The 24109-nt window shown below is 31.5% G+C and overlaps 1 protein-coding gene and 1 pseudogene across 1 annotated transcript; both read right to left on the bottom strand.

Annotated features, from left to right (window-relative positions):
* Positions 1-752: 752 nt before the first annotated feature.
* On the bottom strand, positions 753-10981 carry LOC127719805 (uncharacterized). The gene is made up of 6 exons (XM_052226114.1): positions 10922-10981; positions 9537-9619; positions 6363-6677; positions 5513-5628; positions 1742-1919; positions 753-1251 (listed from the first exon to the last, which is right to left on the bottom strand). The coding sequence occupies exons 2-6, from the start codon at positions 9607-9609 to the stop codon at positions 953-955; spliced, it is 981 nt and encodes a 326-aa protein (XP_052082074.1). The 5' UTR covers positions 9610-9619; positions 10922-10981; the 3' UTR covers positions 753-952.
* Positions 10982-11442: 461 nt separating this feature from the next.
* LOC127719675 (uncharacterized) lies at positions 11443-12939 on the bottom strand (annotated as a pseudogene).
* Positions 12940-24109: the final 11170 nt, after the last annotated feature.

Genomic DNA, 24109 nt, shown 5'->3' with positions numbered 1-24109 from the left:
CTTTCACAACTTAGTTTATTTTGGCACCTTCTGGAGAAATGAAAAAAAGTGCACTGCAAAATCCTGTTAAGTTTTTAATTTTTTCTAAAACATAAAATATATTTGAATTTTATTTATCTAGGGCATGCTATGACCTTACAACTTTTCCAGATACACAGGTTTGTCTGTACTCAGAGTAAATTTTGAGGTGAAAATGTAGCCATTTTAGCCAAAGGATCCACATGAACCTTAAATACATTTTATCACATTAGCCGTTTTATTGGCAAAAATATATCCAATGCCAGTACTGTTTGATATTGCTTCCACAAAATTGACCAATTTAAAGATGTATTGAGATTTAGGCTTTAAGTCAATCATCAATCTATACAATAAACTACATAGCTTTGATTCATTATTGATAATTTTACACCAATACAAAATCATTTTAACTTTCACCTTATCAACCTAATTCTCTATTTACCATAAAATTAGGCATAGCGTTTCTAACTTTCAGGGCTCTTTTGCAAAATTTCAAGTGAGTCTTTTCAATAATTTTCAACTTTTCAAAGCCCCAAACTTCCAAACTATACTGTAATATAGGTTCTTTCATAGAATCAAAAAGCTAAATTGTAGATCCGTAGGTATTGGTTCATTTCGTATAATTTTGTAAATATAAAACTGCCTTTTGGGCTTGATCTACAAGTTTGTATTTGGTATAAAAAATGTACAATTATATTTGAAAATGAAACCCAAATACGAAAAAGTATAAACAATTTTAAGTTAATAATTTTTTATAAAGTTGATTACAGATTTTGTTTACTAAGTAATAAATAAAAGTTCATTATCTTTGGAATGTTGTTCCGTGTATGCTCGATATACTAGTATCCTTTTTCAGGCAAGTAAATTCTTCAGAAATTACTCCTTTATAGCATTGTATTTTATGACATCTCTTCACATTAGTTAAGGACCCAATTCACACAATATTATCTTTTTTCGCCAGCAGTGGCAAAATTTCAGACGCTTCGTTTGCGTAGCTCTTCGCGCATTTTTCTATTTGTTTTGGATACTCATTAGACAAAAAACCCTTTTTTCCTCCAGGCAAAGGATTTATTTCTAACAATACAAAGTACAGTAAGACAAGCCAACCTCTGAAATATCTAAAATCTTTCTCCCAGCATGTCACGACTATAAAGATCACAACTGAGCATAGAATGACGATTGCAGATGATAGCACAACATTGATCTCTCTCTGAATCCATACAACACGGTCGTCTGAAAAAAACTCTTTGATTTACGTCCAAAAATTATTAAGATAAATCCTACTTAAAAGACATGTTATGAATTTGTAGCTACCTGTTTGGGACCATTCTATAAGAATTTTTTTTTCAGATCTTAGTTAACCATTTACGATGTTAATATGAATTACCTTTTCTTCTATTTCTACATTACCGAATAAAGAATTATCATCGGATTTGTACTTGCATGAGGAACATGACAAGTGCCACATTTGTAGCAGAATTTCTAACTCTTCCGGAGCACATGCGTTCACTCCCTGATTTTTTGTAGGGTTCGTGTTGTTAATGTCTTTTGGTTTTCTGTATAATGTTTTGCTGTTGTTGTTGTTTGTTCTTTTAGTCGTTGTATTTTTGTTCATGGTGTTTTCTGTTTTCTTTGGATGTGATATTCGATTACCCCTTTGGTATTGGTATCTCCTCTCACTTATTAACACTGATTGTTCTTATATTTTAAATTAAATGCAAACCTTTCTCCCTAAAAAACAAGACGAATTCGATTTCCTTGATAGTAAAATTAGATTCACCAATCTTGCAGACCATGGTTAATAATCCACTAATGATTTGAAGACTTAATGAATAATTTCCTTTGTAGAAAAACTCTTCCTCAATAACTTGTTCTTTAATTTGCGAAGTTATGTTTCTATCCTGTAAAATAAACAAACAATATTGTTTTCAATCAAATCGTTGTGCTGTCATATGGTTATTTTGATCTTTTTTTTTCTTTTCATTTTTTTTTCAAATATCTATGGTTTCATTCTTTTCTGACATTTACTTTATGTATTTCCTGTAATTGGTTAAATCTGGTTAAATCTGGGACTATTAAACTAATGTCAATATGTTATGTCCCAGGTTAAATGTTCGTATTGTAGATTGTCTTGTCTACGTCGGGCTTTACATGACAGGTTTGTTATATTATTTTGTTTCATTTATCAAGCTATCTGACATATATCTTTAAGTTAACGCAATATTCTATTCTTTAAACATATATTTCTTCCACCGTACCATTATGTTTTGACAAAACAGAAAAAAAAACACTTTGGCATAGCTTTGCCTTAGCGGTTATACATGTCTACCAAAACATATCTCAAACATTAACGCTATATCTAGACCTAAATTGAGCATTAAAAATACTAATGAAGTTATCCTCTTTTTAAAATTCATATAATGCATAAAAAGCAAGGACACTTCTGTCACCCCTCGTTCCAATCGAAATACTTGGGAAATGCACAGGCGCTTGAAAATAGACCACCTTTTTTCTAAATATTCTTTTTACGTTTTAATTTGAAATTAGTAAATATTCTGTAATATTTTAACTTGTTTTTACTAACTTAATTTGTAATCCCCAAGCGCCTATTGGATAATCATGAAATTAAGCACTCAAATGAGCAGCACTTTCATAAAGCATAATCTAAACCTCAATGTGTAGTTGAGAGAAGTTGAGTTGCAAAAACATAAATTATAGCACCTGAACCGCTTCCAAATATTTGAAAACAATATGCTGTTTAAGAGTGTCTAAATTAATCTTATGTAAATCTTTAAATGAACTCTATATTGTTATTTGGGTTGGGTCTTTTTGTTGGTTTTTAGTTTTTTTTTAGGGAGTTTCTAATATATCATGGTTTCAAAATAAATTACTTGGAAAATGGATAAGCAAAAGAACTAATATTAAAAGTCAAAGTTATCAAAGTAAACTTTCTTGCATAAAAAACCTCCAAAATTCTATCTTCTGTTTAAACACAATCTAAAACATCATTGTTCAATGATATATATACGAATACCATTAAGTTTACCCCCCTTTTATTATGAAACTACTAATTTTAAAGTTTTTGTAATAAGTTGTTTCATCAAATCGGCAGACGAGAAGATCAGGAACAGAATTTGTTGAGAGTCAAATGTATTAAAGCCTTGATTAATCAATTCACCAAGAATCTTCGATTATTGTTTTGTTCATTAACATATGTATCCATACTTTCATCATAGACTCAAAAACTGTTTATTGTCTTACGCTAGCTTCACAAGGGCCTTACTGATCATAATTAAGCGCATTTAAATCTGAAGTTGACATAAGTAAAAATAATAAGGATCTGATATAATCCATTTGACAATGTTTTTACATGAGATCGTAATATTGTTCATGACAGAGGTAATTCTTTTTCTAAAAGGAAGAAATCAAATGTCTTGCACCTTCGAAAACTAATAGGACTGTCATTTGCGTGAACTGTTCCTCTTGCTGCAAAGGAGCAAGTAACTATGATAAGGATGCTTTCAGTTGGGTGGGTACCCTCTACTTGGAATTCGAAATTCAAAACAATGAATTATCTACCAAATAACCTTCGGATGTTCGTAAGACAAAATTCTGTCTTTTTTGAGAAGACTGCTGTTCATATTTATTTTGTCCGAAACTGTCAGGACATTTTAGGTCAAATATGTCTACGTTTTGTATTTCAAAATGTATATGAAATCACAATGACACCACAAGTGAGTTTTTGTACTAAAGTGTCCAGTGTATACTAACCTGTACATTCAGCAATAAAATTAACATAGTTTTGAAAGGCTTTAGTAATTTTACTATTTTTTCAATTTCAGGGGCCAACTAATAGCTCTTATCATACACCATCCTTTTATATAGCAGGGGAGACAAAGCTGTGAAAAAATACATCTTTGTCGATTTACTCTTCGAAAAATGTAAGAATCGAGTTGATTATAGTATGAGCCATTTTGGAACAACTGGAGAATACGGATATATATATAGACGCTTGCTGATTTTCTTATTTTAAGTCATGTGATTATACTTACATTTAACTTGCATTGCAGTGTAAATATGACTTAAGAGTTGCAAAAAGGGAATATAATAAAAAGTCATCGTGAAGTTTCACGTTTCTTGATCGACGCGTTGGCGCACATTCTTCGTTCTTCTTTAAGTTATTCGAAACATTCATTCAATGCATTCCGAAGTCAAACCATTTCAATCTTACACCAATCATCGCAGTTATAATTTAAGAAATATCTGAGCAGAATTTCGCAAATTATAAGAAAACGATACAGTTTTAGAAATCAATGATTTGTTCTTTTCTTGGCAAAATAAGGGGTTAATTCCTACCTATTCGGCCTAGGAAACGTAGTATAGTAAATAAGGTAAAAAATAAATTACAGTTTTCAGTTTTTACGTTGTTTAATGTGTATTTATCAATTATGGACTTTTGACGAGGTCAATACGTTATATATAGACCTGTTCAGATTATACTGACCGATGACGAAGTCCGAGTGTCAATATAATCTAACAGGTCCATATATAACGTATTAACTGAATGAAAGTCCTTAATTTATATATTACATATGTAAATAATGTATTCGGAAAATGGCGTTCAATGTTCTTTCTGTGTATTTTTAAATTGTATTTTGCAAGAATTTTAACATGTTATTGAAAATATCAATATTCTTTGTACAACTTCATAGCTTGTTGCGTTAGCTTTCTTGTATCCTTAGCGTCTGTATTAACATAAAGTTCTTGATATCTCCTTCTGATAAACTTGCAAATTTTCTTTTCGAATCGTCTGCTGTGGCGCTTCCTCCATGGTTGTTATGTGTGACGTCATGACGTCATAAATCTAAATTTAGCAAGATTTTTTATATTGACCGCCAATATACATATAATTTAATTTTGGATGTAACGCGTCTTCTGATTGGCTGACGTTGTTTTGTTTATCAGCTCATAGACACAATTTTGTCATGTGACCGTGACGTCATCAACGTTTTTTCATGGTTTACTCCGGTTTAAAATGGAATTTAGAATTAAATTATAAGAAATGACTGTAATATTTTTCTGTCTATTCGAAAACACAAAAATAATGTGGTGCACACTTTAAAATAACCCGCTACGCGGGTTATTCAGTGTGCACCACATTTTTGATGTTATTTCTTCATAGACAGAAAAAATATTACAGTCATTCCTTAAATAAATAGAAACATAGCGTCAATATACATCAAAATAGAAACAAGGCTTCGGATACATAAAATAACTTTTGAAATACGTGATCGTGATGTCCAATGAAAACAGGAGAATGCTACACCATATGTTATATTAGACAATAAGACGTAACTTTGAAACCATTTTCAAAAAACGAAAAATACTTGGCATCGGTACCGGGAGGTCTAAATATTACATATTATACAATTATAACTAGTCTGCCAACCAAACAATCAATCCTGAAAAAGCTCAAAATTTGGTTGATACCTACTTTAATTCTGGCATTACACATTGGTCTTGGATAAACCTTAAAAAAATTCACGATAATATTGTAAAATCCTCCATCTGTTTCTGTAACGATCTTCATGGTAGAAGGTGTTGGTAACACTATAATACATAAGATTTAAACAAATATTCTATTATAAAAAAATGTAGTGCATATTTTTTTCTTTTAGATAGATACGCTCTTTTGCAGTGATGTTTTATATTTCAACGGACGTACGGATGATAGTTTCAAATTCTATATCACATACTTGATCTGGGGTGATATAATAAAAAAAACATTATTTATTTGTTCTAGCTACAACGTGTGGGTGCCTATCATTGCTATCATCTATCTGAGATATAGAACAAAAGCAGAAATTTAGTAAACATGCTTCATCATAATTTTATAATTGTCATTGACTTTTTCGTCATTTTCAATTCAATTGACTAATGTGTGTAGTGGTACCTAATACCTTTACCTATATTTTCATAAAAGACAAATAAAGTTTAGAATTTTCACCCGATAAATTGTTAATATTTAAGTTATTTTGGTCTTTGGTCTCATTATTCACATGGTTACTTTGCTTTTTATACATGTTTAAGTCGGAAATGTCTTTGGGTCTACCAGTCTTGTGTGTAGTTGCTGTTCAATGTATAGATACTTTTGGGTTTCCAATATTTTGCCTCGAGCACCACTGACGAATTATTAATTTTCGAAAGGTCGAAATACGCATATATTGTAAAAAGATTAACTTCGATATATCAATTTTCAGAAGCGACTTCAAAACGTGTCTTTTAGTGCGACTTGAAACGCAATGAATAGGTATACGACTGATAAGGTGAACAAAAATACTCACTTTCAAATTTTTCGTTGTGCAAATTTAAGCTTTTACTAAAATTATTGAATTTAAAGCGACAAATGTATGTAGGTGGTACGTCCATCATAACAAAGTTTTTTATTACTAGTATGCATCCGTCCTTTCCAACAAGAATATCGTATTTAGAAGGTTTCAGTGACAGTTCGTCAAAGGAAATCGTTTCATGTGTTTTATTTGGCCATTTTAGTTCCCAAGATGCTGCAGTTGTAACATTCCGCAGACAGCATTTGATGTTGCATTTAAGTTGTACATTACTTCCAAACCTTATTGGCGGATTTAGTACTTCCCAGAAAACTGCAAAAAAGTTTAAAAAAATAAATTTCAATATTTTGATTTACTTTAACGAAAAGTATTTTCTTAAATGCGCACAGAAACTAAATGGTTTTATTATGATATATAAGTGTTTTACACTATGGACATTTGCATTTTAAATTTTGATACAAATGGTTGTCTGATTTTTAAAAAAACACAATAACAATCGCAAAAGCAAGATACAAATTCGTTCAGACTTTTCGTTTTCATTTTTGTTTTCAACTATCTCTATCAAAAAAAATGCATCAATGCATCATTCCAAAAAACATTAATGTGCGATTGAATAACGGCTTTTATCTGAATCGAGCATGACATTCAAAAGCTGAATCGTGCAGTGGAATTTCTCTGATTTGCATAAATTCTTTTATTACAACATGTACAATATTGCTGTCATATCAAATACAACTGTGACACCGTGCCAAAAGTTAGAAACAAACAAATTATAAAACAATCTAACGTAATAAAAGTAAATTAGACTGTAATAAAGGGGATGAACATAGAATAGGTATAAAGTAAGTGTATTTATAAACAAGTCACACTGATTATGTTAAAACAACTCTCACAAACATGTTTAACCCCGCCACATTCTTTATGTGCCTGTCCCAAGTCAGTAGTCTGTAGTTCAGTGCATGGTTGTTGTTGGTTCGTGTCTGTCATATTTGTTTTTCGTAAATTGTTTTGTTATAAATTAGGTCGTTAGTTTAATTGTTTCATATTTTTCATGTCTGGGCCTTTTATAGCCGACTATATGGTATGGGTTTTTCTCATTGTTGAAGGCCGTACGGTTGCCTGTAATTGCTTACATTCACTTCATTTGAACTTTGGTGAATAGTTTTCTCATTAGCAATCATGCCACATCTCCTTATTTTTATATTAAAGCAAAACTGATCAATGATATTAAAAGGTTATAGAAATGTTTTTCGCCGCTTTGGTAAGAGTATTTGTATGAGGATAGTTTAAAAATGCACACCAGTAATACTTCAAGACAGTCACACACATATAAAAACAATACTGAGTTGTTATGTTATCCCGCCTAAGGTCGGTGGTTCTTTCCAGGTACTCCAGCTTCTTCCACTAGTTAAAAACTGACCGCCACGAAATAGCCAATAGTGCTGAAAGTGGCGTTAAACACCATTCAATCAACCAATCGAGTTATTATATTTTGTTTAAATACGGTATTTAAAACACTATAAAATTTACACATTTTACTTCAATATATATTATCATAATGCATTGTTATCATATTGTATTGTGTGTGGAATAAACAATACATTGTCAATACTTTTAAAGCCTAATTAAATTTGGAATTTTGCCAAATATGTCAATTAAATAAGGACAGCACTAAAATAAAATCAAACAGCTCTAATTAAATAGATTATTACTTAAATAAATGGTATTCAGTATATCTTTCCATCAAGGCAGATTTGATTAAAATCCATTTAAATACAACGCTAAAATATATACGTGTTAATCATGTAAGTACACTCTTTAACTCGAATATTACTTGCATTTTCTTTTCATTTTTCGCTTGTCGACAATCGACAAAGTGATCCTGCCATTTTGAATCCGCTTAAAATGTAAAAATGTGTATCATTCTACAGTTTAACATACTTTTCTCTGTAGTGCTTCATTCTTATTCATTAGATACTTGTAATATAGTCATATCATAAGAAGATACAGATTAGATTAGAGATTCTTTCCCCCATCAGATATTTTTTTGCAAAAGATGAAGCACTTGGACAAAGAAAATTGCTTAAAATTATCATTTTTTTTATGTAATGCCTTAATAAGTAAACTTACACATTTGGTATATAGTAATATCACAAAAACTCATAATGAAGTTTCGTGTATACATCCTTCCCAAAAAACGGATCCAAGGAGGGGGGGGGGGGGGGGTGCGGAAACCCCATTTTTCGATTTTTTCTTAATTATGTGAACGTTTCATGGTGTTCCGGGTGTGAGAACGCCCTTCTCCTCAAAATGGCTGGATCCGCACCTGCTTGATCTATGGATTTCCATGTTTGAATTATCATATAATACCTATGAATCTTTATTGTTTTGTTAATTTTTAATCCCAAGGTGACAAGCTATTTCAGAAAAATCCTAATCCTCATAATAAACTGTTAATTTTCTGTTCATGTTTTCTATCAATTGCATGTATAGGAATGTGTCTCGCGAAATGATTAAATATCACTTTCTAGAGCATCTGTTTTCAAGTTCATATAATTCCCATAGTTATAAATTGGCCAAAACGATATATTCCGTACATTGCGAGTATCTCTGATAATAATGTTTTAATTTTCGTATTGCAAAAGCAGTCATCGTAGCCATGGGATTGGTCTAGGCGTGGCGTGCAACTCTAGAGGGGATGACACGGGAGTGTTCATTTACCAAATTCCGTTTTTTTGTAATCTATTCCCAATTCTCATTGTCTTCCTTCTTTTTCCCAGTTCCCTCATTTTTTCCCCCTTTATCCCACACCCCAAAAGCGTGTCATTCCCCTCAACTATAACAAAACTGCCATAGAATGGGGTTGCAAGTACAAAACAAAATAGAAACAAAGAGAATAAATGAAAAGGGAATACGTAAAGTAAACAACATGTATATCACTTCCCGTGGGTATTAGCTCTATTGGACTCATTCCTGGAACCCTCGCCTATCATTTAATACCCTCTCTTAGCGCACAATTCTTAATCCATCCAAATAGTTCTTTATGATAGTTTCGGCAAATTCATTACACATATTTTTGTTTTCGCAATCAGATCTTGACAGACAGGTTTAGCTTAAGCTTGTTTAAAATTAAATACAAAGAAGACAGTTGAAAAGAAAAACAAAACTTACTTTCGTCTGCTTCTGCACCAATAGTTATGAGTGTATACAGGCTAATACTCAAATAGAGAAAATAAAACGTCATTTCGTACTTTCTGAAATAAAAGTTTTTCGTCAATAAAAAAAATCGGATAAAGGTCTCACTGATTATTTCATACATTTCATATTTACAAAATACTGATTAATAACATTTCGAATCAGACAGAAAAGCAATCAACCAATGAACCATGATATTTCTGAAACCAAACTTTTAAATCTATAAGATTACATTACAAAATAGTTAAATTATGCTTACGATCTTATTTTTTTTTTACATTGAATATTGGGCTATGCGCCAAAAAAAAAAAAAATAATTCTGTGTCATTTATTATGTAGGTCAATTTTGGAACGTTATGGTTCAAATCTATATGAATAAAATGGAAAATACATAACAGTTCTGTGTTTAAGTGGGCTACTTTGAAACTATACTCTTTGTATTATTGTTTCATTAATTCACCAGTGGAAACAAAAATGAACAACGAACCAAATACAATAAATAAACACGAATTAATGTTATATGTTCTCCCGAAAAATAGTCAACACATAATGTCCTCAAATATTCTATGAATGAATGAAAATTCAAAAAAAAAATTAGCTTCCTCGAGATAAAACGTTCTGGATTTACTTTTATCAGGTTGTGTTAAAGTCAAAACAAAACATGTCGAATGACATATTCACCATATAAAAAGACACAGGCAATTATAGAGAAATGATATTAGACAGCAGTTAGTTTAGACTGGGACTAATATACATATAGATCTAAACAATATATTATGTCCCAGGTTTGGACCACCTGAGTATCTTGATATCTTAAGAACTACTTGATATCTTACAAATTAAAATTAACCGACTGAATTTTGTTTTATTAAAATCAACATTAAAATCGTTGTATTTTATTCGTCTTAGATGTAAGAGTTATTTAAATCAAAATCAAATCATCGTAGACTTTTTCTTCCGTAATGGTGATGTTCCGTTTGCTCCTTCTTGTTTATTTCTCAATTTATTCGATATGCACGTCTTAGATTTTAATGGAAAAACAACTTTACATCGTTGTAAACACAAATTGGTGAACATTTTCATACTATTATTGTTACAAATTAACGGCTTCACTGTAGAAATATGGGTTCACATTTGTTCACGTTTGTATAAACTTATTTAGTAGATCTTTGATATATGTCCTATTCCTCCTTCTATTCATTTTGAATATTCACCAATGTCCTTTTCAAAACCGTGAAAGTACAAATGTGAAATGTAAACGAAAGTACAAATAATTAAAATCATATATTAAAATTGAATAAAGAGGTGATTTAAATTAAATTTGAAATCTTTACTTTACAAAATAGTTAAATTATGCTTACGATCTTCTTTTTCTATCAAGTCCAACATAGAATATTTTTGGGCTATGCGTCAACAAAAAATTAAAAATAATTCTGTGTCATTTATTATGTAGTTCAATTTTGAGACGTTAAGGTACGGAGAATAAATCAATTTAAAAAAATCAGGTTCGGGTTTAAATAAATAATTTAAAAGATGATATACAAGTAAATACATTTATAAGGTAAAATTACCATGCAGAAAAAAGGAAAAACGTTTCTCATTTTTTATCTGCGTACTTTGTTTGCCTATTTGGTCATAAAAATAAGGAGATGTGAATGATTGCCAATGAGAAAACTATCCACCAGAGTTTAAATGAAGTGGATGTATAATAAGCAATTATAGACAACCGTACGGCTTCAACAATGAGTAAAACCCATACCGAAGAGTCGACATGAAAAATGTGAAACAATTCAAATCCATGTTTGAATGAAACATATATCATAAGTGAAATAAAACTTTTATTTTATATATATTCAGCACTAATTTTTGGCCTTTGGGGAATCTACTCAGCTAAAAATTAAAATTTTTGCTCCATGCCTTAACCAAGAGCCTAGCTATGTGCATACCGAAAAGTAGCAAAGTATAGACGCCTGGCTTGACATCACACCAATCCAATTGGAACGATGGTTTCAAATAAATGCGTGAGGCTATCAGGAAGCCTATGAAGCTATGAGGAAGCCTATAATGAGGCAATGAGGAAGCCTATAAGGAGGCTATGAGAAAGCCTAGTAGTGCTGATGTTGAATTGGTGTTGGAATGAATTTGTATGAAATTTGACAGTTTATCCCCAGAAATTCTTGGGGGATGAGTGAAATTTTTGAAACAACCAGTGATAAAATTTCATAAATGTCCATAACACAGATGGTAACAGCTGAGTGTCCCCAAGGATTTGTGAAGTAATGGAGGGGGTACCTTCAATAAAGCCATGAAAAAAAACAAAAAACAAAAAACAAAAAAAAATCCAAAACAAAAAAAATAATAATATCATAAAAGAAAAGCTAAAAATAATCACATAATAACACATTATTAAAATCATTTGTCAAACAAAAACAATATCATACAGAAACTTTGTGAAAACATGCATATGAAACTTTGAAAATGAGCAGCCCTTAAATTCTACCTAACCTACTTTGAGCTGTTTTAATATATGCTGGCGTTACCCTAATATATCTGATGTAACTATCTGAAGACCAGCGCCCTCATGTTTTTATCAAGTGATCTTCTATTTTTGCCTTACCAGCAATAGTAGCTGCTCCAATTCTAAAACTATGACCATTATAATGACTTGAGTTGAAGCCACATATATCCAGTACTTTTTTAATACAGGTGAGGAAATATTGTCCCTCCAGAGGTTTCTTATCAATGGTTATGAAAAGTGGATCAGTTTGATTAATAGGAGAAAATTCCTTCCTTACTTGTATATATTCTACAAAATTTTGTAAGGGCAGATAAGCCGCCCTAATTTATGTAGCTGTATGTTTATGCCTTTTCTAAAAGGATCAGTTTTTGATTGTTTTAATTTCAAAACTACTAAGTCTGTGTGAAATACAACATCTTCAATACATAGATTTATAGCTGGATCAAATTGTGAGGCCTTTGACACTGTAAACTCGCCACATCTCAAAAATCCATAAAATGCGACAATGCATGCAGTTCTTAACATTAAATCAGTAAACTTGGAACAAAAACCTTTTCTCACACAATTTTCAATTTTCTCCAAAATTTCAAAAGTTATTGGTAATCTTATGTAATTTTTTGTTTTTTGCTGTCTTTTTACAGAATTAAAAACATAATCAAGCCTATTTAAAGGTGTATTATTAGCAGATTGCAAGGGATCATTATGATTACCCTGTACATACTTATACCTTATTCCACATAAATATAGTTTAATGGTAGAGTATTGTAAACTCAGAATTTTAAAGCAGTGGGCTATGAAATAAATTAAAATATCCTCAGAAATAGGAGGTAAACTAGTAAATTGAAAACAATTCAATAACATAAAAGTCTCAAACTTTCTGAACCCGGTCTCATAAACAGTTCTTAGCAATAGCACTGTTCCAAAGTTCATTCACTGCTTGTTTTAAGACCACATTACATCTGAGCTGCTTGGGCACTTCATTGGATGTTGTGCTGCACTGTGAGCTAGTTTGCGGAATCTGTCTATCTGAAAACGAGATAGAGCATCACTTATGTAATTCTGATATCCTGGAAAATTTTTCGCACTAAAATGAAAGTTGTATTTACAAGCACACCATGTAAGTTTCCTCATTAATTTCATAATTTGTAAACACTTTGAACGGCCCTTTTTTACTATAGCTACTGTAGATTTATTGTCACACCAGAAAAGAATGCGTTTTGTTGTCCACTGTGAGCCCCACAGTATTGCGGATACTGCAATAGGGTATAATTCAAGAAAAGCCATTGAATATTTTTTGTCAGGATAAGCAATGTTTGATGGCCATGATGAATAAAACTATTTTCCTTTGAAATATCCACCAAATCCTTTCGTTGTTGAGGCATCAGTGAAAAGTTCCATATCATAACTTGAATTAAATTGTCTACTGTAAAACATGTTCACACCATTCCAGCTGCTCAAAAAAAGCAACCAAAATTCTAGGTCAACACGGCATTCCTTATCTAATTTAACATAGTGATGCAAATCATTGACAGTAGTGGACAGCCCTATGAGGTATGAAACAAAGGATCTACCAGGTAAAATGACACTTGAAGCAAAGTTTAAGTGGCCCAAAAGCTGCAACAATTTCCTTTTTGTACATGATTTTCTCCTGTATAATTTTTTGATGAATTCACAAATGCGATTGACTTTATTAAGGGGCAGTCGAGCTTCCATTTTTTCAGAATCTAGAATTATACCCAAATATTCTAAACATTTTACAGGACCTATTGTCTTATGTTTAGCTATAGGAATGTTCAGTTTTTTATCATTATAGCCATAGACCTCTCACCATCAGCACCTGGTGGATCTATGGTTAGGAAATCATCCAATAAATGCAAAATGCTATTAACTTTGTAATTGTTTTCTGCAATATGACACAAATCTTAAGATAAATGGTCAAACATTTTGGGGCTTGAACGACATCCAAAAGTTAAACGGACATAAAAATGATACATTTTTTCCCATTTTATGCAAAAAAGAGGCCACTGACTTGGTATAATTGGAGAATTTTTAAACGCGTCGGATATGTCGAACTTGCAAAGCCAGGAATTTCAAAATAACATCAATGGCGTCATCTATTCTTACATAAGACATTGAGCAATCCTGTTTGTCAATAAGATCATTAATGCTTAGATGGTTGTCATCATTATGTGGTGAAGATAATCCAATATTAAGCGCTTTTTACCAGAATATTTCCCTTCTGCAATACCAATGGGGTTTACCCTATATTTTTGAAAAGGGGGATCCTAAAAGGTCCCATACAAGAAACCTTTAAATACTTCTTTATCTATCAACTCAGAAACCACTTCTGGTTGTGTCCTAGCAGATAAACTATTCCTACATTCTTTTGTAGGTAAATCTGTTGTTGCTACCAAAGTATCAAAACCTTTCTCTAAGCCATTGCATAAATAATTAACAAGTTTTTTGTCAGGATGAGATACTAATTCTTCTGCAAGTTTAATTACATTAATTGGAGTAGTGCCTGATATGGAAAATCATGTAGTCATTGCCCTTGCTTATTTGTTGGTATTTTCTCAAACTTTTGTGAAGAGTTAACTGTATGTGGCTTAGATTGTACTTCAGTCCTAACTTGAGAGGGAAAAACTTTTTGACAAGCTAATAGGGTATCACCAGCGACTTTACATCTACTACAGATGTGTGAAAACTGTACAACCCCTACTGGTATTAAAATTATTGCACACCTCCCTCCCAGAATGATAAACCTTCTTTCTACCTAACTTATCAGTATTGTCTACCTGCCGTGATACTTTATCTGGGTAGTCTTGATACCCCATGAATTTCTGCATAGGACAAAAAGCTGTAGTGTGATCAACCAAATTACAAATTTTGCAAACATTTACATTTCCACCAGCAACTATTAAGGAAAGAAGATCCCTATCTCTTTTACTCCAGTCAACCTTAATCCTTCTCTCTCTTAAAAAAGCTGCTGATTGTGCAGAAAACAATTTGTGATAATCATAAAATCTATCACAATAAAAATTACTGATATTTATAATCTCATCTTCATAAGCATCCAGCTCTGCTCTACGATCAGGATAAGCTGATGACATAACCCGTTTAAACTTGCCAAATGCCTTAATGAATTCTTGAATTGTGAGTTACCTATTTAGACGGGGATCTGGCTTCCTAGAGATATTTAATTCTAATCCATTAGCTGCAACAGATTGAACTTGGGGACTTTCATAATTTGGGATAAGAAGAGATGCCAAATTAACATCCTTACCGTCAATAATTTGCTTCTGGATAGATGGAGATATTATGTCCACATTAGAGGATTCATCAGAACGCACTCCAAATGAAAAATTTCCAATTTGTGTTCCTGAGATGAAAGATGCCATCTCTGTATTTCCCTGTAAGCTGTGTTCTTGGTAATTTCCCCTGTTAGATGTGTAGGTTTCACTCCTATTGCCAATCCCTGCATGGTTATACCACTGTTGTAGGTTGAATTCTCTATTCATGTCATGAGTCTTGTCTCTGTTAATCAACTATTTTAAAGACTCTTGAAGTCCTGCAAAACACTGAGCTATGTTTTGTGATTCTGCAGTCTTGTTCATTTTCACCATTTGATACACTGCTTCTGTGTTGATGCACTGATTCTGCCAAGGTAATCGGAACAATGCTCTCTGGTGAGGAATCTGTGTTAATCTCATTATCACCAAAGTTCTCTGTTTGTTGTGTCTCTATAGGTGTTACTCCTTCACTACTATTCTCCATGTAAAGTTGTTTTAACACTTGTTTTGTCATTCCAGTAGGTGTCCTAATTCCCTTTTTGTTAAGTTCTTCTTTCAGTTTGTTTATAGTCCAGTGAGATGGGTTATTAGAATTCCATTGGGTCTCATACGGAGAACTCCTAGTCTTCCTTCGCACACCTTTTCTTCTGCCAGACATTTTGTTGTCAGTTATTCCAAAATAATGTTTATTTCTCCAGTTAAATTAGTCTGAATTATATTTAATTGTTTAAAAACTGTATAATTGCTTTAGTAAAGTAATCCAAACACTGAAAGTTCAAGTTTTTAGCTAAAACACTATTAGAGCAAAGATTAGTCTTATAACTGCTAAATCTGCATTTGAATAACTGGATACTCAAGGCAGATACACAGGTTTTTGATACACAACTTCTTAATGGGATACTCCGAAGTGGGAGGAGCTAAAACTGCACCCAGGTTTATGTATAAAGAAACAAAGGACAAAGGAAGCCAAATGCCACAAGTGGTCACTAATTAACAAGACATGTATATTTGTATTGGAACTGATGTAATTAAACCTCCTGCTAAGAACATGTGATAAACTTCACATCTAACTGATTGAGATATGATAATAATCTGTTTCATCTCAATAGTAAAGAAAACACACATCCTGGGAAAATCCTAAAATAATGACTACTGAGTGTAATGAAAATTGAGCTATGTATAAACATTACTTATATAACATATAAGTACCTATTATAAGGTAAAATTACCATGCAGAAAAAAGGAAAAACGTTTCTCATTTTTTATCTGCGTACTTTGTTTGCCTATTTGGTCATAAAAATAAGGAGATGTGAATGATTGCCAATGAGAAAACTATCCACCAGAGTTCTAATGAAGTGGATGTATAATAAGCAATTATAGACAACCGTACGGCTTCAACAATGAATAAAACTCATACCGTATAGTCGGCTATAAAAGGCTCCGACATGAAAAATGTGAAACAATTCAAACGAGAAAACTAAAGGCCTAATTTATAACAAAACAATTTACGAAAAACAAATATGACATACATAAACGATGTGTGTTGATTGAATAATGATTAACAAAGGGTTTCAACTTCTTTTGTTTAAGGCAAAACACTACACTGACAAGAAGGGTAAATTGAAAATAAAATAGTGGATCGACCTACATGGCTGATTTTGATTTTATTTGAAGATATACAAGTAATGCTCTGAGATTAAAGCCTGTCGTAAAGATCATAAGTGGTGCAGATTTTTTAAAATTGGGATTTAAGGTCAAAGGGAGGGAGGTCAAAAATCCAATCTTTTACATTTTGGACAATATTTTGGATATCTTTCATGATAACTAATAACCGATTCAATGGAATCATGTTCTGTAAATGTTATTTAGATTTAGCTTGTTTTTAAAATAATATAAAGTTATTATTATTATGTGTATGTATCCTATAAGCTGTATTGCTTTTGGAATAAAGTATTATTATATTCAGAGATTGGCGCTTCAAACATATGAGAAAATCAAACATTATGCCAAAATCACGAAAATTTTCAAAACAAAGTGGAAAGGGTACAGTTATATTAAAACCCGCTCCAAGTGTCAATGAAAACAATGATGAAGCAGCTCACTATTGGTCCCCCCCCCTCCCCCCTGACCACACACACACCAAAACACAGATACCATGATAATAGTCTGTATGGATAAAAGTCAACAGCATAGACGGTCCACGTATGAGATTTTATTTCAATAAGTCAAATAGTCCAAGAAAAAATTCATATTGAAAACTTGTGTCACCCTTTTTATAAAACGTCAATTCCTTTTAAATCTACAATTCCTTGCAAAGATAGCATAAAATAACTTAAATTCTTGTCTTAAATCGATTTGAAAGCTCGAATAGTATTGGATGTACAAACAATACAAGATCATTCGCAGAGATTGCGATATGTATTGCACGAAAAATCGATAAGATATATCGTTCAATTGCAGCTGTCTACTTATCGCAGAAAAAAAAGAAGAAGAAGAATATTTTATTTCCAATTATGGGCCCCAAAGGGCATAAACATTACAACATCGATAATTTTCACAATACAATACAAACATGAGATAAAAAACAAAAAAAAACAAAATAAAGAACAAAATAAGTTCTTAAAGTAATATATAGATAAAGAACCTATAATTTTAAATATATAATGCATTATAATGCAAGTGTGGTTGATATAGATAACAAACAAACAGCCAAAAATAGATATTCATGTATATATATATATATATATATATATAGCACATAATTAGTTTAGATAAACATATAATCAACTAGCCAAAAAAAGTTAAGCATGTCTACGGGCCATCCTGTGTCAGCAGCAAATAGGAAAGCATTATGGCAGCTGACACCAGGGGGGTGATACCTTATGGACTATAGGCATGTCAAATATGTGTAAATGTCTCGTTCCTACCTGTATCAAAAGCAAACAAGGTAGCATCATAGGTAACTTGAATGCAGTTGATACCAGGGGACGATGCCTTAAGGATATAACAGAACAATATTCTTGATCAATGTTAGATATTTTTCAAAACCAAAGTTTGTTTTATATAAATGGTAGGTTTTCAGTTTACTGTCTGAAAATTTATCTAGTTGTTATTTCCAAAAGCTAATGAACAATATGGTTTGTACATACTTCTTAAATTTGTATAAGGATGCATAAAATGGGGCATTTATAGCATTTGTATAGTCAATTCCAAGTAGCTTTAAAATAACATTTATTGAACCATACCATGATGTTTTATTCATCTGATGTAGTGTCTTAGATTGTATATATGGCTCTTCTAATAGAGGAAAATTATTACCTAAATTCTCTAATAACATAAACGGTACCAATGTTTTTGCACCAGATGCGCATTTCGACAATCAATGTCTCTTCAGTGATGCTCGAGGTCAAAATATTTGAAAATCCAAAGCTTATTAAAAAGATGAAGAGCTATAAGCCAAAAAGAACAAAAAAGTATAGCCAAAGCCGGGCAGGGAATCAGAGCTTAGCATGAGGGAGATACATTTCTTAGTTTTAAATAATTTCAAACATTTTGTAACTGGAAATTTCAATAACACTTAATCCGTATTTTCATGCCAGTACCGAAGTACTGGCTGCTGGGCTGGTGATACCCTCGGGGACTATCAGTCCACCAGCAGAGGCATCGACCCAGTGGTAGTAATAACATAAACGGTACCAATTTTTTTGCACCAGATGCGCATTTCGACAATCAATGTCTCTTCAGTGATGCTCGAGGTCAAAATATTTGAAAATCCAAAGCTTATTAAAAAGATGAAGAGCTATACGCCAAAAAGGACAAAAAAGTATAGTCTAATCTATACCAGTACAATAACATTCCTTTTATAATATTAAAATATATTGGAAATCTTCCAAGTTCAGATAACACTGCATCATTTGTTGTTTTCTTGTGTACGCCGAGTATAAATTTACAAAATTTTATATGAAGTTTCTCACAGGGTAAACCTGAATATAATTTTTCAAAAGATATATCTTCCTTCTTATAAGCGATTCTTCGTGAATTTTTGGTGAATGATTTAAAGATGTCCCAAGAGGATGCAGGTGTGATCAAATTTGACCGTGTTCACCGCACAGGCCCATTAGAGAAAAAAAACCGCGACCTATAATTGCCAAATTTGCCGAGTATAAGCAAAGAGAGAAAGTGAGGTTTATGGCTCCAAACTTAAAGGACACACATTTCTATATAAACGTACAGTACCCACCGGAAATTATTGCTGAAAGGAAAACACTGTATCCTATTTTCAAGAAAAATAAAGATGAGGGACAAAGTGTTAGAACGGTTTATAATAAACTCTATATGAACAATGTTTTGTACAAACCAAGAGGGATTGTTGAATCATAGGATGCAAAGGAGGTAAGACTTAAACTTAATATTGTCTCATGAAATGTAAATAGATCATTAAAAAATAAGCTTGAAAATGCAGATTTTGTTCAAAATTTTGTAAAGAATGATTTTGTTTTCTTGTCTGAATGTTGGATTGATGTAAATACTGATATAAATGATGAAATTTTTGGTAATAAATTTTTAATCAATTGTTATCCAGGTAAAAAAGGAAAAGGTGGTGAATGGTCCTCTTGTACAACAAATCATTGTACAATCATATAGAAATATTGAAGGTTTCTCATGAGACTGTTATATGGGTAAAGGTGGACAGCACTTTATTTATTGATAAAAGCAATGATGTTTATTTATATGTTTTGTATATGTACCCCATGAAAATAACATTTTTTATGACAAATATGATGTTGATATTTATGATTGTCTGACTGAAGACATTGCAAGTTACAGTAGTTTAGGCCCTGTTGCTGCTATTGATGATTGGAACAGTCGAATATGTATTAAACCAGATTTTATAAAAAACGACGAACTTAACATTACGGTGAAATATACCATTGATAATTTTATCAGCTATGATAGTGATGACGAAGAACTGATTCGATTTTCTGAAGATAAAACAGTAAATAAGTTTGGAAGGAAACTTTTACGTCTTTGCCAATTTACTGGACTCCGTGTATATAATGGTCGATCAGTAAGTGACAAAATAAGAAAATTAACGTTGTATAACCACTTAGGATCTAGTGTTATTGATTATGCATTGATACATAAAAACTATTCAAATCTTGTAAATGATTTTGTTGTTATGGACTTTGATATGTGGTCGGATCATGCACCGGTTCGTTTAACGCTTGAAATAGCCGATTCTGGTCTAAATACATACAATTTAAATGATGATAATTTTTTTCATAGCACATACAGATCGGACAAAATTGCAGAAATAAAAAATAGTTTGGTTGGTCATATGGACACAATGAGCAGTAATGTTGAGCATTGAGCAAATGGTGTGTACAGAACAAAGTATTGAGAATACTGTTATAAAACTTACTGAAACACTGAATACTGTCTTCAAACCGTTTTGTGAAAAACGTTATTGTATTAAAAGGAATGATACGAACATTAACAGCAATAAAAATTCACTACCAGATAAACCGTGGTTCGACGACAGATGCAAGGAACTGTACTATATATATATCAATGTAAGATTAGGCGTTTCAATAGGAACAGAAATAATTTGAATCGCCAAATTCTGATAGAGTCAAAAAAGAACTACAAATCGTATGAAAATTGCGTTAAACGAAATTACTTGAGATATGAAGGAAATCAAATTGACTATTGGCGAAAACATAATCCGAAACAGTTTTTTGATGTCTTTAAAAAAGGAAAGAAGAACACTAATTGTAATTTAAAGTCGTCAGATTTTTATAATCATTTCAAAAACCTAACTGCTGAAACCAGTCCTAATATAACCGATGATTTTGAAGCTGGTAACCAAGAATGTTTGTATAACGAGCTTGATACGTCTATTACTCCAGAAGAAGTGTGTAAAGTTTTGTTGAAGTTAAAATGTAACAAATTGCCTGGTACTGACAATTTGTTAAATGAGTATTTTATACATTTTAAAGACATTCTTGTGCCTTTAATTGTACAATCGTTTAATGTTATTTTTGAAACTGGATATATGCCGAAACAGTGGTGAAAGGGAATACTTATTCCTGTGCATAAAAAAAAAATTGTAAATGTTACTGATAATTATAGAGGTATAACACTATAAGTAGTTGTTTCTGCAAACTTTTTACTACTATTATTAATGAAAGGCTCACATTGTGGGCTAACAAAAATGACATTTTAACTTAATTTTAGTTTGAGTTCCGATCCGGTCATGGTACAACTAATGCTATTTTTGCCTTACAATCAATCATTAACAAATATTTGGGATTGAAGAAAAAACTTTATTGTTGTTTTATAGATTATAAAAGTGCTTTTGACAACTTGAATAGAAATTTTCTATATTATAAGCTTGCAAAATGAGGTATTAGTGGTAAGCTATTTTCAGTTATTAAATCTTTACATGATAATTCTGTGAGTTGTGTAAAGTTTAAAGGTGAATTTTCTGACATTTTCTCTGTAGAAAAGGGGTATGACAAGGGGAACCATTATCACCCATACTATTTTCAATGTTTTTAAATGATTTTAAACATGAGTTTATTAATAGCTTATGTCTGCCAGTAGACATAAAAGAACTTTCATTGTTTTTATTGATGTATGCAGATGACACTGTTATATTTTCTGAGACTATAATAATTGATTGGTTGCAAAATATGTTGAATTCACTACATAATTATTGTAAAAAGTGGAAACTTATTGTAAACACAAGCAAAACTAAGGTGGTTGTTTTCAGAAATGGTGGTAAATTAAGAAGCGTTGAAAAAATGGTTGTATAATGGCGAAATTATTGAAGTTGCTGATCATTATTTGTATCGGGGTGTTATGTTGCATTACAATGGAAAGTTTAATCAAACTCAGTTAAATATTGCTGCCAAAGGAAGAAAATGTTTATCAATGTTGTATGGTAAAATAAAACATATGTGTTTAAATGTACAAACAAAATTGTATTTATTTGATGTTTAAATATCACCTGTTTTATTATATGGAAGTGAAATATGGGGTTTTCATACTCCATCTGATATAGAAAAACTTCATATAGAATTTTGTAAAAAATACTTTGAATGTTAAGAAATCCATTGCTACTGCAATGGTTTATTCTGAGTTGGGAAGATTTCCTTTATTGATTTCTCGTAAAGTAAGAATGATAAATATTGGATTCGTCTATTATGGACGAGAAATTGTATTCTTAGTGCTATATATAATGACATGTATGATGAGTGTGAATCAGGAAATAAGTCATCATGGGTTAATAATGTTAAATGTATGTTACTTAGCTTAGGTTTTGGACATGTTTGGTATGCACAGAATGTTGTATGCGAAGAAGTATTTTTAATTTTATTCAAACAAAGGCTTATTGGCCATTTTCTTCAGGAAAGAAATATTTTTTTCGATTCATCATCAAAATGTACTATTTATAAACATCTTGTGCATAATTTTCAATTGCAGTTTTATTTGACAAAAAACTTAAGTCCACAATGCATTAGATTTTTAACTAAGTATAGACTGTGTTCACACAAATTAAATATTGCATATGGTAGATTCATAAAAAGAGCAAGAAATGAAAGATTATGTATTTAATGTAACCATTGTGATATCGAGGATGAGTTTCATTTTATTTTAAAACGTCCAAAATATGACAATAGAAGAAAATTGTATATTAAAAGTATTATTATACAAATGCATCTGTTTTAGATTAGTTCAGTTATTGTCAACAAAGAATTATCGGAATTGTATAATTTAGGAAAATATTTGAAATACGCCACAGATATAAAATTTTCATGACAATCCTCTGAATGATTTATACTATGTAGTCTTGCCTCCGATTGTATATAAAATGTTCTGTTATGATATACATGTATATATTTATGATATACCTATAAGCTGTATTGCTTCTGGTTTGAGATAAACTAATTTAAACTAAACATTTAGATGAAAGAGAATTAAACATCCCCATATTTCTCTACCATATAATAAATAGGTTTTATAGTGTGATCAAAAACATGAATACTTGTTTTTACGTAAGGATTAGGTGATAGAAAAACTTTCCTTACTTTAGAATAAGCTTTCAAGGATTTCTTGTATAGTTCATTTTGAGCATATTAAATGAACCAGATGAGCTTAAATATAAACCTAAGTATTTGTATTTTGAAACACATTCCAGATTTATATTCTGAAATGTGAATATCTGCTTTACATGTCTGCCTGCATGCTTTGTTGAAAATCGGAACCTTTGTCTTATTAGTGTTCACATTGAGACACCAATCTTTGCAAAATTTATCAAGCATTTTCAGCTTTTCTTGTAGTCCTTCAGCTGATGTAGATAATAAAACAATATCATCGGCATACATTAAACAATGCAGATCTTTGTCATTGACATTAACTGGGTCTAGAGTCTTTGACAAATATATGGGCAAATCATTTATGAATTTCTTGAATAAGCCAGGACTGAGATTGTCACCTTGCTTCCTATAACACTAATTCGGTCATCAGTTTGAACGTCCATTTGAAAAGAAAAAAAACATAATGCTGAGATAAACTGTATCGGTGCCAATAGTATGTTATGAAATGTTTGTACAATATATGAACAAAAAAATTTAGAGACTACTTGCAGTTTTATGAGAGAGAGAGAGAGAGAGAGAGAGAGAGAGAGAGAGAGAGAGAGAGAGAGAGAGAGAGAGAGAATAGTTTGCCTCTATTTT

Source organism: Mytilus californianus, unplaced genomic scaffold (genome assembly GCF_021869535.1).
Source record: "Mytilus californianus isolate M0D057914Y unplaced genomic scaffold, xbMytCali1.0.p SCAF_1, whole genome shotgun sequence".
Lineage (NCBI taxonomy): Eukaryota > Metazoa > Mollusca > Bivalvia > Mytilida > Mytilidae > Mytilus > Mytilus californianus.
This window is presented reverse-complemented; position numbering and strand designations above follow the sequence as displayed.

Excerpts from the sequence above, each read along its gene's own strand:
- LOC127719805 (XM_052226114.1), bottom strand. The coding sequence starts at position 9,609 with ATGACGTTTTATTTTCTCTATTTGAGTATTAGCCTGTATACACTCATA. Across the intron at positions 5,629-6,362 it reads GCACAACGAAAAATTTGAAA|TGTTACCAACACCTTCTACC; the intron begins GTGAGTATTTTT and ends TATGTATTATAG. Across the intron at positions 1,920-5,512 it reads TGTGTAATGCCAGAATTAAA|GATAGAAACATAACTTCGCA; the intron begins GTAGGTATCAAC and ends TTTATTTTACAG.